Below are 16,325 nucleotides of genomic sequence, written 5' to 3'. Positions count from 1 at the left end.
TTACAGTTTGTGTTTGAAATAACATGTTTTATTGAATTTCAAATTTATTATCTGGAAATAATTGAAGGTAGATATTTTCTGGGACTTAAACTTTTTATAGGCCTATACTATGGCTGAATATTTCTCTCTGATTTCAAGTTGACTAATATTAATATTTAATACAATGAATCCTGGCTGTCTTTAAATAAGTTTTGCTCATTATAAACTTATTTTAATCTGCATTTATTTTTATTTTGGAATTTTATTGAATTTAAGACTTATTCAAAATGAGGTTCTCAACTTTTGTGAAGCAATCTGAGCTTGTGCTAGCCAGGCTTAAGTCAATTGAAGCAAAAGTGCTTGCTATCGAAAAGGAACCTATCACTCCTCAACTTATAACAAAGCTCACTCTTTTGGATTCCACCGCTACAGCCAAAAATAATGATTTTGACAAATTAGTGAATAAGTTGTTCGGCACTGTGCCTTTACCTGAGGAATTAGATGAAAGTGAAAATATCACTACAATTTCAACATTACAAGATGAAATAAGTGATCTCTATGTGTCTATTCACTCTTTGTGTGTGAACTTGATACCTTCCCCAAGCTCTAACCAGTCGAGCCAGCCAAACCTGGATGATTCCAATGCAGCTATCAGCCAAGTAGCTACAACTAAGGTTAGTGTACAGCTTCCTAAACTTCAACTTGGTACCTTCTCAGGTCAACATGAAAAGTGGATGGCGTTCAAAAATTTGTTTGAAAATACTATTCATAAAAATGATAGTATTTCTGGTGTTGAAAAAATGAGTTATTTGTTAAGCTGTCTTGAGGGAGAGGCACTTTCAGTTGTTAAAAACATCCCTATGACTAATGCTAATTATTTTATTGCATGGGAATCTCTACTTAAAAGGTATCAGAATACAAGATTACTAATCTCTCTTCATGTCAACAATGTGTTAGACTTACCAGTTCTTCACAATCCCTCAGTGAAGCAACTTAGAAGGTTTTTGTCTGTTTTAAATGAAAACATTGAAGCACTTAAAGCTCTAGATGAAGAAATTTCTCAGGAAAATTTAATTTTGACCTCTCACTTGTTAAGAAAATTTGATTCTGATTTTCGCCATCATTTTGAACAGAGTCGAAGTGATAACTCTGTAACTCCTAAGTTAGATGAGTTAACCAAGTACATTGAGTCTCACTGTGTAAATCTTGAAGCAGCTAATCTTACTAATGTGGGATCATCTCTTAAGGGTACCTTAGGCCACCACACTCAAGTAAAACCCCCTCAGCGCTCAAATAAATCGGCGCTTATTGCAACTCCTCGCACTGTTTGTACATTTTGCGCAGGTGCAGATCACAAAATCTATCAATGCAAAGGTTTTCTTAAATTGACTTCACAAGAAATGTATAATTTTGTTAAAGGCAAAAATTTGTGCACCAACTGTCTTGGCGATAAGCATAAGGTAAAGGAATGCAATTCATGGCGTACATGTTCTACGTGTAAAAGAAAACATCACTCTCTTTTGCATTTTATGGATTCTGAAAATAATCCCTCTCCTAATGTGTCTAAAGGTAACACAGACAAACGAGCTCCAAGTTCTGACTCAAATAAAAATGAATCTGGTTTTGTTGGTTTGACAAATACAGAGAACACAGTTCTTCTTGCCACTGCTTTAATTGTGGTAAAATCAAGCGAAGGTAAGACCCTAGTTTGTAGGGGAGTTTTAGATTCTGCTGCTCAGTCTACCTTCATTACTCAAAGATGTGCTCAGTCTTTAGGGATTAAGCGCTCTCATGCTAATAAAACGCTTATTAATGGCATCTCGTCTGCTCAGGTGAAAACAAAAGGGTTAACTCATGTCACTCTCCAGTCCCTTAGTGGATATGTATTGGCAAGCTCTCACCCTGTCTTCATTTTGGATAATATCACTCCAGATTTACCTCGAGCTAAGATCACTCCTGAAGTTCGCTCACAGATGCAACATTTAATGTTAGCCGATCCTACTTTTGATAAACCCGCTCCTATTGATGTTCTAATTGGAGCTGACCTTTTTGCCTCCTCTGTGAAAGGCCAGTTTTTGTCACTTGGTGAGAATATGCCTGTAGCAATTGACACCATTTTTGGATATGCGCTCTTAGGATCGACCCCTGTCGCCTCAACTTGCAAAAATTCATTTCATGGATTAGTCACACTCTTAACCACCAATAGTTTGGATCTTCACACCTCTATCCAACAGTTTTGGGCTGTAGAGGAACCCCCTCTTACAAGCAAGCAATCCTTAGCCGAAGAAAAATGTGAAAAACATTTTGTATCTACGCACTCTCGCACTCCTGAAGGAAGATATATTGTCTCTTTGCCTTTCTCAGACGATCCGTCAACATTAGGCAACTCGAGCAAAATGGCAAAATCCCTATTCTGGTCTCTGGAGAATAAATTTCGTTCTAATCCTGATTTCAAGGAAACTTATGTTGATTTTATGAGAGATTACTTGTCTTCGGGACATATGACACTCTGTCAGTCACCACGTCTTAAAAATAATCCTCATTACTACCTTCCACATCATGGAATTTTTAAAGATGGAAAATTAAGGGTAGTATTCAACGCATCAGCACCTACATCAACATCTCTGTCTCTCAACAGTATTCTTCATCAAGGACCAAAACTCCACAACAACATATGTGACATCATTCTCAACTTTCGCCGACATGCGGTTGTTTTTTCATGCGACATCAAGCAGATGTTTCGACAAGTCCTTGTAAAGGAATCTGATCAGATATTTCAACTTATTTTCTGGAGAGAGAATGATAAAATGCCTCTTCAAATCTATCAACTAGCGACTGTCACTTATGGGCTCACATCATCGCCCTACTTGGCAAATCGTGTCATTCAACAACTCATTATTGATGAAGGAAAAAATCATCCTCTAGCCGCAACTGCTCTAAAGGATCAGATTTATGTCGATGACGCCCTATTGGGTAGTAATTGCGTAGAAAACGCTCTTTTGTTGAAAAATGATGTGGTTCAGTTACTCAAAAGAGGAGGTTTCGAGTTAAGAAAATGGTCTTCGAATAATCCATTACTCTTACAGTCAATCCCTGAAGATCACAAAGAAAAACCTATTGGTTTTCGAGCTCCCGAACAACCAGTTCATAGTGTTTTAGGACTTAAATGGATTCCTAATGAAGATGTTTTTTCTTATTCTGTAGGAACTCAAAATATTAAGGAAACTCCTACAAAAAGAATTGTTTTAAGTGTGATATCACAGATCTATGACCCGTCAGGATGGTTAACTCCTGTAACCTTCTGGTCCAAATCCTTCATGCAATACTTATGGACACTTGGTCTCGATTGGGATGAACCCCTAGACGACAGCGTTATATCAGTTTGGAACAAGTTCGCCAATGAACTTCCATATATTGAAATGCTCAAGATACCTCGCTACGTGGGACTTTCTTCTGCTAAAGATATTCAGCTACATGCCTTTTCTGATGCAAGTGAAGCAGGATATTGTAGTTGTGTTTACCTGAGAGTTGTAAATTCACAAGGAATTATATCGACTTATCTTCTGATAGCGAAGTCAAGAGTCGCACCTCTGAAGCGTATTTCCATACCTCGCTTGGAGCTCTGCGGAGCACACCTGATGTCTAAGCTCCTAAATTACTGTATACAACTTCTCTCACCTCACTGCAAGATTAGTTCATACACAGCTTGGTGCGATTCCACAATCGTGCTTTCATGGATTGGCATGCCCTCTTATCGACTCAAGGTTTATGTGTCAAATCGAGTTGCAGAAATACAGGAAAACATCCCACCTTCATTTTGGCAACATATTTCATCACTAGAAAATCCAGCGGATGTTGGGTCAAGGGGTACCGCCCCACAAGATTTGATTAACCACACACTTTGGTGGAATGGACCTGTCTGGTTGTGTAACTCTGAAGAAAATTGGCCAAAGTCTGTCTGTAAATCTTTACCTGAAGAGTCTATCCCTGAAACTAAGATTCTCACAGTTAACACTCTCTCTGCTGTTCCGGATGAACCATTTTCTCTCCTCACTCGCTTCTCATCTTGGACAACACTACTTCATGTTTCCGCATACCTGCTGCGCTTCATTCATAACACCAGAAATAAAGTTAAACAAATTGGGAATTTAACTTCTCAGGAGATAAAAGAGGCTCATAACCTGATTTGTAAATTGGTTCAACGAGAATATTTTTCTGAAGAAATCTCATGTTTGAAATCCAATAAACCTTGCTCTGTACGCATTAGACGCCTAGCTCCTTATCTGGATAAAGATGGCCTCATTCGAGTAGGGGGAAGAATAAACAAGGCTGATATCTCTGAAGATCACAAACACCCCGTCTTGCTACCTAAAGGTCATAGGTTAGTTGATATTTTGATTGACCACCATCATGTCTTATATTTGCACTCTGGTCCAACTCTAACTCAGGCTATGCTGGCAAACAAGTACTGGATTCTCAGTGCTAGAAGCTTAATAAGATCTAGGATCTTTAAATGCATAAAATGTTTCAGATGTAAACCTCCTCATTCTTCTCCACTCATGGGGGAATTACCTATGAATCGAGTTACACCTTCAAGGCCATTTTCCATATCTGGTGTAGATTATGCAGGACACTTCTTTGTGAAGCAACATCTACTAAGACGAGTTCAACCTATCAAGGTTTATATTTGTATATTTATTTGCTTCTCTACTAAGGCGGTACACATAGAAGTAGTAACCGACCTAACAGCGGATGCCTATTTAGCCGCTCTTACCAGATTTGTCTCCAGACGAGGAATCGTTTCAGATATTCACTGTGACAATGCTACAAATTTCACAGGTGCATCCGAAAAACTCAGACGCAACTTTGAAAATTTAATCAAGGATTCCACAGTACAATGCTACGCTGAGAATTTCAATATTAAATTTCACTTCTTACCTCCACATGCACCTCATCAGGGAGGCCTTTGGGAGAGGGCCGTCAAAAGTGTGAAATTTCACCTAATAAGAGTCATTGGACAACAGACCCTGTCCCTGGAAGAGTTTTCGACTTTAATCACCCGTATTGAAGGAATGATGAACTCTAGGCCTATAACTCCTCTTTCTTCTGATCCCTCGGACCTAGAAGCTTTGACGCCAGGTCATTTTTTAGTAGGTGGTCCTCTTATGACACCTCTTGAACCTGACTTGCGTAGCATTCCTATCAACCGATTAAAACGCTGGCAGGTAGTCCAACAGTTCAGTCAACATATCTGGGCTCGCTGGCAGAAAGAGTATCTGTACACTCTTCAAGAGAGAAATAAATGGGTCAACCCCAAGAAGAATATTGAAGTCAATGACTTGGTTGTCATTCATGAAGACAACTTGCCTCCACTCTCCTGGAAGCTTGGACGAGTTCTCTCCGTTTCACCTGGTACTGATGGAGTAGTACGGGTCGTGCACCTGAAGACCGCAAGTGGACACCTCTCTCGTCCTGTGACAAAGGTGTCTGTCCTTCCTATGGAATAGTGAAGAGGAGTTACCACCCCCCTTTTTTATTGATTTTCTCATTTTTTGTGTTGTTTTCAGAACCCAGGGGTTCAGGGGGGGCCGGTATGTTAAATATTTAGTAATTCAACTAAGGACATTTAATAAAATATATATTTAATAACATATGAACTATATACAGTCAAATATAAACAATTAATCAAGTAGTATTAACATTCAAGTCAAGTTTTTAGTTCAGTTATTGAAAGGATACAACAGCTGATATGATGACATCACTGTCCAAAGTTCACTACAGCACTTCGTACTAGTCAGTTCAGTTTAGACTCACCTCTCTCACAGTACACAGTGCTTACCTTTTGGTTTAGTTCATATTAAATATTTTAATCTCTCTTTCTCTCTTACCGCTCCAAGTGCATTATTTCATCATTTCTCATTTAAATATGGATTCCAAATTTATAGTACCAAGTGTCAAGCTAGGATCCAAGAAGATATTTTTATTTAAAGTAGATGTGTTGTAAATTTTCGTGTACAGTCCAGAATATTCATGAGTAGTGAATTGCTTTCTTTTTATTAATGAAGAAGAGTTTTAATTTAAATCAGTGAAGAATTACATACTACACAACAATAGTCATTTCTCAACATCATCTTTCATCTGTGGTCCTTCGATTCTCGTCACTCTGGCCAGAGCCATCGCTTCTCTGCTCATCTTGTTCCTGTTCTACCAAAACCCTAATGGATCTTCAGTTTTAGGATCTAAAGGTATTTCTCACAATTTTACCTCTTAATACCATATTTAACAATGCTAAATTTTTATCAAAATCGTTCGGGCCATTTTTGGGAAAATCCGATTTTTCTGTTATTTTATGAGGGTTTTATGGGAAAATGACATAATTTACAATAACCGTAATTTTTACAGAAATGGGATTTGTACCATTTTGTTCAGAATATAAAGGACTATAACATACTAAATGTTTATCAAAATCGTTCGGGCCATTTTTGGGAAAATCATATTTTTCCGATATTTTATGGGGTTTTATGGGAAAATCCCCATTAAAAAAAAAATTTCTAAAAAATAAAAAAAAACTATAAAACTGTAAGGACTATAACATACTATGTTAAATCAAAACCGGATTTTTTTCTAAAATCCTATTTTTCGTTAATTTATGGGGTTTTTATGGGAAAATAACATATTTGACTATAACTTTTGAACCGTAATTTTTACAGATATGGGATTTGTACTATTTTATTCAGAATTTAAAGGGCTACAACATACAAAATTTTTATCAAAATCGTTCGGGCCATTTTCGAGAAAATCCGATTTTTCCGGTTTTTTATGGGTTTTTATGGGAAAATTCCCATTAAAAATAAAAATTTCAAAAAAATGAAAAAAACGCCTTGAGATACCATGGATTAGAACCTACATACCAAATTTCATCGAAATCGGACTACAGGTGTGGTCTCTAGCTCTGTACACATCCAGACACACAGACACACACACACACACACACACACACACACACACACACAGACATCACTTCGAAAACCACTTTTTTGGGTCCAGGGGGACCCAAAACGAATATATCCACTCAAAACTCAAACTCGAAAATGTTGACGAAAACAATACTTTCTCCATATACTATGGTATAGGGGGAGAAAGTAAAAGATCTTTGATTTGATATGCATATCAACCTATGCTTACGTTTAAGATTTTCTTCTGACTCCTAGCGGATTCCCCCCTGAGGCATTAGCGAATCACTGAATATGGCATAAAATGTCCAGTAACTTTGTGCAAAGTTTTGTAGCTCTTTTTGAAATATTTAAAAAAATATTTAATCAACCCGGGACTTTTTGCTCGCTCTTTATAGTTTTTGATTAGTTAACCACGCAAGTCTTTTAATACTTGTTGATTGGTAGGACGGACAATGTTAATCTATTGGACTATAAATAGGCAGGGAGGGAAACAGCTTCTTTTTTATAGACGGGAGGAAGTAAGTGTTAAAGTACATAAAAAAACATTCACTGCTAATTATATTATACTACAGTATATGTGGCTGTATGAGCTGTGATAATTTATTTTTATATCCAATATATTGTACGATATATTTATTTTTGTTTACTTATAACTAAAACCTTAATTTGTGTTATTTATATCATAAAAAATAGTTAAGGAAACATATTTGCATCATTATCAAATTACATAAATATACCAATGACGCACCAATGACGTCATAACCAGCGAACACAAAACTCCTGTGTTAAATATTTCACTAACAATGGCAAACACAATTTGTAAGAGCATAATTGTTAAAGGAGTGGCATGACAATAGAATAACAATATTTTTAAAAATGTATAATAAATGATATCAGGACAAGTGATATTTAAATCCAAGTTTATTTTGAAATTTGCTGATACAGTATCTATAGTTTATTGTTCTAATGAGGATGTGTAGTATCAATAGAAGGACTGGGCAGTGGTTATAGTCCTCGAAGACGTGGGATAAAATCTTATAAATCATTAAAACCAATGAGCTATTTAAGAAAACAGCGAGGTTCAAAACCACTAAAAGCTCTATTGGGGAACAGCTATCAGAAAAAAAACTATATTGAAAATAAAAAAATGATTGACAACGAGCAAGAGAACCTTACTCTGTACATTAAGCAATCCCCTCACTAAATACCACTTTATCAGAACTATACGCAATGGTGCCATACAATTAAAATACCACACAAAGAGAAATTTAACCAAGGTTGAGATTTAAGTGTAAAAATACTAACACTATAAATTATTTTAAAAAACAACTACATAGGCGAGTATGTGTAACAAATTCAAAAATGGTTATAAGTAAAAAAAAAAAATACTTTAAAATTAGTAGTTGGTGCAAGATTTATGTTTAAAACGGGTATACAAGAATCTAATCGTTTTGGAGACAGGTTTGTGAAAATGCATCTAATTTAGCAATTTCTGGTGCTTAAGGGCTGGGAAGCGAAATTTAAGAGTCAAAGTTTTTAACACCTTACATATTTTTTACATGAAAGGTTATTATTGTTTGAGTTTTAATTTGCAAATTTAGTCAAGCATTTATCTCTAAATCTATAGACCGAAAGAGGTGTAAGAGCAATACTAAATACACTCCCTTACTTCCGTCTGAAGTCTAAATTTTAAAACTAATATTGCTGATTGGTTTTGCTGTAAGTGCAGTATTGTCCAAACATTTTCCACACACCAAAACATCTTAGTGGTTAGCGACTCAGACTTTGGTAAGGGAAGGTCGGGTTTGCTTCCCCAACAAACCCAAAAATTATGGTGAGTTGGGACCGCTTTACCGAAAAAGGTATGCTTATCTACTCTATACCTCCTTGAAAAATGCCACAGGCGTAAACATTGAACCAACAGAGAATAAAGAAAAAACACTTTGAAAACAAATTGCTTTTAATAATAATTGTGTTAACCTATTTAATTAACAAGAAATTATAGATCTTACTGAACGGTCCCAGCGGGGAAAATCGGCTGTAAAATTTTGTTCAGCTGTTGAAGACTAATTTCTATACATTACTTTTGTTCCGGGGGTCAGTAGGTAGATTTTGGGACCGGCCGAAACATCGCTTTTGTTCCACGGACATCTCTCTTGTTCCGCGTGAGAGGGGGCTGCACTCTCCTACCCCCAAATCCTCTCTTTCGCCCTCCTCCTATTTCTTTATTTCATGCTGGCTTTAAAACTTGTTAAATTGTAATTTTCTCCTTAGTAAAAAAATCATTATTTTAAATACTTTAACCTAGCCTTACGTAGCCTAACCTTACCTAACCTATGAGAGAAAGAACTTGGAGCAGAGCGATAGAGAGGAGTTAGGGGAGAGAGAGTACAGCCCCATCTCTCGCGGAACAAGAGAGATGTCCGCGGAACAATATCAATGTTTCGGCCGGCCCCGAAATCTACCTACTGACCCCCGGAACAAAAGTGATGTAAAGTAATCAGCCTTCAACCGCGGAATAAAAGCGACACGCGAAAATATCTAAAAAAAGTATATTCTGTCTAAAATCCATAGTTCGTAAAAAAAATTGTATTCCAACAAATATTTAACAAAAAATAATTAGAGTTTATCGTGTTTACTTAACTAACTTAGCTTAAAAGTTATTTTGAAAGCGATAAACTGGTAATACCCCAACGTAAACACTGGCAAGTTACTTACCTTTCGTAGACTCACATGCATTCTTATATGGATTAATTATTAAAGGAAATACCGGAGTAATACTAACAGTCGTGAATAATACAGCGGCCGTTATGAGGCGCTGAAGATGAATTATAATTAAGAACATTGTCTTGAGACGGAATATAGGATGAAGCAAAGTTTGCGATGGTAACCTCAAAACTGGTCCCACGAGGGCGGTTTGCGCCGCTCCCCCCGTCCCTTCCATGTTCGATGCCTTTAATTGAATCTTTTCAGAATTCCGGAGCTGCTTACAAAGTTCATCTGCCTTAGTTTGTATAATTAAAAGCGCCTGTTACACCCTGCCGGGATTCTCTCCATGTAAATACTGTTGATAGCTTTACATAGTGTTTATATTCTGTTGCTGTTTTTGTAATTTTTATTTGTCGGAGGAAATTTAAATTTTATTTATGTGTTGTATTTTGTAATCCTGTAATATTTTGGAGAATCAAAGAAGTTTGGAATACCATAAACGCATTAATAACGTTTTTTAACGTAAGACTAATTGTTATGTACGATGAAAAATCACCAGATAGAAAAATCAACCGATATTAAAAAATGTTTCTTTTTCAGTTCAATGGGCACGGCAGATTTTAAGCTAGCGAGATTATGGTCATGTTAAAGTACGATTTATTTTATAACACTGTCTATGTCTATAGTTGAAGATAACGTAATTTATATAGGTACTTTCCTTCATAAAAACTATTACAATGATTTCAATGATTTAATCCTTGAAAAGTAGACTAAATATAGATATTTATATCGCAATTTCAACAAAATAAAATTCCAGCAATTATTACTATTGCATATCCCATAGGTAAAAGAAATTATGTGATCATTTTCATTATGTGTTTTTGTTATTGTCGTTATTTTAAATACTAAGTTTAACTCGGGTTTAGCTATGCAAAACCATGCACAACTTTTAACAAAATTGTTTATGAGGTGTAGGTCAATAGAGTGTTAGGTCAATGTAGAGTATTTCTGTTTTTTAAATATATTATTAGCTGATTCTAGATATCGTTTTGAACTACTAATATCCTAAAATATTATTTTGTTTATGCGCACTTTTATTATTTTTCAATGAGGTAGACACGCGTCAAGCAGTTTTACACTAAAGACATATCTATAATTAAGGATACAACTATGACATTACATTTGCATTTTAAAGTTGTAGCCAGATTTAAAAACCTAACGTACCGGTAGTCGAATTTGGACTTTGACAAAAGGATGTGTCAATAATTGTAGACACAGTATTGTATACTAACCACAAAACGTTTTTATTTTAAAGTTCAATTCGCCTTTCTTTCGTACTATAAGAACAACATTACTATGAAAAATTAGGAGATAAAACTATGAATATAACAATCGCTTGCTCTATTGATGGCTCATTCTACCATAATAGAATGACGTAAATGACGTAGAATGAGCGTAAACTATGTATTAGAAAATAAAATTGGCGTAGCTGGTCAATATTAAGAGATTTTAACCCTAGTAGGTAACTAAAATTCTATTATATTAATTTAAAAAAAAACTTACTGTAGATTTAAAATGATTTGATACAAATTTAATGTTTATAAACGTTTTTCTCTTCAATTATGTGGATGGTCTGTATCCATAGTACAAATATTTTCCTTAAATTGATTGTAAAAACATAATATTAAATATTACTTCGACCTTATGAATACAATTTTAATTGGATTCATCAGGAAAAATATAACTATTTGCCAATCAAATAAAGGATTATACTATAGAAGATATTACGTAGAGTTCGAAAGAAACATGTATTTCTAACCAATAGAAATTTACCAAGCAAAGTTAAAAAAATTACAATTTATTCTGTTTTAATATAGTAAAAACTTAAAAAAGATTTACAGTTTTAAATTTTAAAGTATATCCGAATAGCATGTTTAATCATGTTGAAAAACATAGTTTACCAGCATTTCTGAAAGATTAATTTCAAAACGTAATATTTTCCTAAGAGGAATAACTCGATGAAACCGCATTTTGTTAACAGCTGAGGAAGTTTCTCAATCTTTATCGCGTTTATTAACTGGAATACTTGGTAGATGCAAAGACGACGTGAAGGGAGCGAGGCGGTCAGCGAGGCATCTCTGCATACTTGTAGCTTTGAAGGCGAACATATTTGCTTTGCGAATTAAAAGGCAGGAATCTGATATACAAACAGAGTCCGTCTTTGATTGGGGCGTCTGACCACGCGGTCCCTAAATTCCCCGATAAGTTAACTTTTGATAAACCGACGCTGTAGAATGTGTTCAATGACAGAAGAACCTCTCTTTGTAAACCTACACTGAGGCTTCACCCCCCCCTCACTTACGACTCCCCCCCCCCTCAACACATGAACACTTGGCGAAATGTTACTACAGCTACAAGACAGGAGTGACGTGTTTTTGCTTAAATGCTCCCCAGTGTATCCATTGTTTGTTTAGAACACCTAAAATGATTTTAAATTATATCCTTCATTTTGTTTCCATTTTGTTACTAATATCCCAACTACGACTAGGTAAAAACCTACTAGTAACGTTGTAAATGATTTGTACGTGATGTATTTACCATAACTGCTGGGTAAACGTTTAGAGTGATATACCTACATTTTCAATCTATGTTTCGTCTCTAGACCTACTCATACAAAACAGCTGGATAGTTGCTGGATTGTAGAATACAGCTTATTTGGTTGCCAATTCAGTCCTAAGAAAACTCTGTAATGTGTTGATGGTGCAGAACTAATACAGCTGCCTACAACCATTGACTATTGGCTACAGAAGAAGACATCCCATCTATATGGATCAGCTGTCACCAATTTTTTTACAAAAAAAAGAATGTAGTTGTGTGAGCCAGTCACAGATTGCACTAGTGTCTAAAACTCTGTTTTGTACCTTATTGTTTTGTTACTGACATAGTTGCTGGGTCACAACAGTTGCTATAGCTCATAATAAGTCAATCAATTAGTTTGACTTGGTAAAAAACATCGTGTAGTCGGCAGAAATTAGTAATTTAGATCAGAGCAATCTGTAGATGGCTCACATCAACTAAGACAAATTTGATTAAAAACCTGGCTACAACTTTAACATGGGGATGGAATGTCTAGTTGTTGTATTAATAGTCAAAGCTACAACTTAATTAAGCCTAATGCCTGTGATCATGGGTCTATAATTAAACAGTCCTTAGTGGGGTTTAGTTATATCGCTTCTTTCATTTGATTTATTCAACACTAGCTGATGTACCCGTGCTTCGCAACGGAGAGGACTCCGAAGAGAAAAGATTTGATGTTTAAAGTTGTTATATGAAATAGTTACACATCCGTCTATGGTTTCAAAAACAAATTTATATTGGACCTCTTAGTAAAAAAATATATCCTTCTTGAAATCTAGGCTAACTTATAAGGCTACCTAGTACGAATTATTATGGTGCTGATGCATGTATAAAAATACTGTACTCATACAATTTATTTTTTAAACGATACGCTTACTTAAATGTTTTAAAAAACAGTTTATATTGATTGACATGTTTTACCCTGACTACTGAACTTTTCTCATGAATCTTTACCCGCAGCTCATCATGTAAATATCACTATAAGCAAAACTAAAATTATGGAAAACTGTTATAACTTTTTGTTGGAAAGCCAACCCCTATTATTGTTAATCAGAGCACAAATTTCATTAATGTAATTATAAATCAACAAAATATAATACACAACAGTTCTGATTTTTACTTATATTAATATAAGTATAATGCAGTATAATAGCATTTAATTACTAGTTACATGTTGGCAAAGTTCTGTTTGGTATTCAAATGTATTGTTATTAGTAATCTATATTGAATATATAAATACAACGTTAAAACATAGTTCACTAGACAAAATTCAGTGTCTCTCTTATATTAGTTAAATTTTAGAAAAATATAAATTTTGGTACAATTACGGTTATAAATAGACCAATTTGTCAGATTTGTTTAAATTTTAACAACAGCTACAGTAATATTATCCTCTGTATATTTCAGTCTATCTACGTCATCAAAAAGGTTAAAGCTATACACAAACAGGGTTTGAATGAATACCAACTACGAAAAATTGTAAACATAATTTATTCTCACTTTTATACAATATTACACATCGCGTATTGCACATAGGGTTTATCATCAGAAGCAACTTATATACAACGAATAAACATAACAAAACAAACTTAACAATTAATTAAAACAATTACAGGCGTATAAATTAATTAATAACAAGTTAAACAAATTATCGTTTCGGAGAATGCGAAAATAAAGATATATCATGTTAAAGCACAACTTAAATATTACAATAAATCTAGTTTTTTTTATATATAACAAAATATAAACTTAAACTTGCAGCTTACTTTTAGGATGCATTATAAATATTCGCCATGGATGTTAAACAAACTGTGGAATTCTGGTAACTTAAGTAAATGCATTTTTAATTATTTTATTTTTCACGAAAGTGTGTTTTTTACTCTACATCAATGAACTAAGAATATGGAAATTTAAATTTTCAATAGAAATTTTAATATTTTCTTCGAGTTTAAATAAACATACCTTTGTGTTTTAACGAAAGCTGTTCTAAAACGATCTGCAGACATCTTGGCTTCGTATACATTTGTTTAATTTCGAAGTAAGAATGTTGTGGTATGATTTTTAACACGCAAAATGAGCCTAGACATGTTTATATGAAAACTTGTAGCAAAACAAATACTTTGGAATACGTATACACCAGGCCCATATTAGTTTAAAGCAACATAAAATTATAGATTGAACTTTAACCAAATAAAAATATTGTTATAAATTAGAATAAAAACTAAATTTGGCAGTATTATGTAGTGTTGCTATACATTTCGAACAAATCTCCGTTATTAGGCCAGAGTTTAAGCATAGACAAAACGAATTTAATATACATATACTGTCAGCCGTGCTGCGGTTACCATGGTTATCATAGGTTCTGGCGCACACCACTGGGAGCGCCGTGATGTTACAGCGTACGCGCTATGTAACTACACGGTGCTCCCAGTGGTGGACGCCAGAACCTATGTTAATCGCAGCAGGGCGGGTGGTCTATATTTCATTCTTTTTGTCTATGGTTCAAATAAACAATGTACAGAGTCAGGCATAACAGAAAGCAGTTATCTCGTGTAGAAGTCCGGCTGTGTAGCTGATAGGGTGACCAACCTGTGGTCCTGTTGTCATCGGTTACTCATAACATTTCTGGTCTAGACCAATGTGCCTAACATTGAGGATTTGCAGGGTAAACAAAATGTTTAAACAATTCAGTGAATGTGACGCAATGAGCCATCCGCCGATTGTTTGTTTTTTTTTTCTCTTAACGACTCTGTCCCTAGTGTGGACACAATGCAGTTGTTGGTCAAAAAGCTGGAAGAGAGTACCACTCTTAAAACTGAGAATCACAGACGGCTAAGATTTTTGAGAACACTGAAAATGTTAGTATTGGTTGGGGTAGTTAAGCTGTAGCCAAGAAGCTTTAAGAAGAGGTATGGTTATTGCATTAGGAATGTTGGATCGAAGTTTGAGAATAATTCTCAAACTGTAAATGCAATCGATACAAAATAATTTTTCCCTAAGAATTTAGAGAACCTTATTGTGATTAGATTAACACAGAAACTTTTTCGGGATTGATTTGCGCAAGCATTCAGTGATCTTGCCACTCAACCAACTCTGCTAATCTAACGAACTCAATATTTTCTGGTATTCTTGCTGATCTTCGTTTGTCCGTGTGGACCTTTTCCGTTAACTCACTGCCACTAGTCTTTAGAGTAATAGATTATTAGCAATAAAAGTAGTAGTAATTAAACGTTGGTTAGGTAAGGTTAGTATAGAGTTTGGCACAGAGTCAGAAAAACCTAACCTAACCTAACCTAACCACATTCCACTAGTGGTAGTGAATACGGAAAAGTATATAGTAGTTCGGAACAAAGTCGTTGAGTAAAATAGAATAAAAACCCGCTAACATTTTTAATTCACTGAACACTTGTTGATTTGGAAATATTTAACCACTACATAGCCTGAATATAGCCTGACCTAAATTATAATGTCTACTGAAATGGGAAGAGTGACTGATGACATCAAGCCCAAAAGCGCCCGCCTATCACCCACACAACCAGAGTACCACAAAAAATAAAACTGCTTAGTCCGTTTTGCCCACCCTGTCTTAAAAGAATATCGCAAGTATTAGATAAAACTCTACACGCCTCTGAAAAATTACAATAAACAATTACGGTTCACAATCGGATTGGATTTGGTTTAGAAGACGGGTCTATAACACTCATAATTTCCAAATTGTCTATGGTTGTAACTTTGTACAAGCGGAAACAACATATTTTAATAACTTAAAACACTTTACAAAATTATTATCCAGACCATTTACGTGCCTGGGGTCCATTGTTTCTGGTAACGATAAAATTGACTGTGAAGAAGGTTTTAAATCCTTATTATGTATATTTACACATGTATAACGAATTTTTTTCATGCCTTTAATATTTAACCGTGTTTCGACTTCAAATATTTTTTTGTAATTTGTATTTGAATATTTCTGTAGTTAAAAATTACCATAAATACCTTATGGTGCCATTCAGGTGCAAAGAAAAAGTGAACAAAATAAAATAATGT

General features: G+C 34.9%; 1 protein-coding gene across 1 annotated transcript; it reads left to right on the top strand.

Annotated features, from left to right (window-relative positions):
* The first annotated feature begins 266 nt into the window (after positions 1 to 266).
* On the top strand, positions 267 to 5,486 carry LOC128989539 (uncharacterized). The gene is made up of 4 exons (XM_054411437.1): positions 267 to 653; positions 1,113 to 1,227; positions 1,549 to 4,360; positions 4,511 to 5,486. The coding sequence occupies exons 1-4, from the start codon at positions 267 to 269 to the stop codon at positions 5,484 to 5,486; spliced, it is 4,290 nt and encodes a 1,429-aa protein (XP_054267412.1).
* The last annotated feature ends 10,839 nt before the right edge of the window (positions 5,487 to 16,325 follow it).

The sequence above is a fragment of the Macrosteles quadrilineatus genome, unplaced genomic scaffold (assembly GCF_028750875.1).
Source record: "Macrosteles quadrilineatus isolate MER2022 unplaced genomic scaffold, UCM_ALF_1.0 Scaffold_3__2_contigs__length_128488019, whole genome shotgun sequence".
Taxonomy (NCBI): domain Eukaryota; kingdom Metazoa; phylum Arthropoda; class Insecta; order Hemiptera; family Cicadellidae; genus Macrosteles; species Macrosteles quadrilineatus.
The sequence above is the reverse complement of the archived record's forward strand: the minus strand, read 5'-3'. Positions and strand labels throughout refer to the sequence as shown.

What these genes read in the sequence shown, in the direction of transcription:
- LOC128989539 (XM_054411437.1), top strand. Translation starts at nt 267, where the DNA reads ATGAGGTTCTCAACTTTTGTGAAGCAATCTGAGCTTGTGCTAGCCAGG. An exon ending in GCCAAGTAGCTACAACTAAG is followed by an intron (nt 654 to 1,112) that starts GTTAGTGTACAG and finishes CATTTTGAACAG; the next exon opens with AGTCGAAGTGATAACTCTGT. An exon ending in TGTGGGATCATCTCTTAAGG is followed by an intron (nt 1,228 to 1,548) that starts GTACCTTAGGCC and finishes ATGTGTCTAAAG; the next exon opens with GTAACACAGACAAACGAGCT.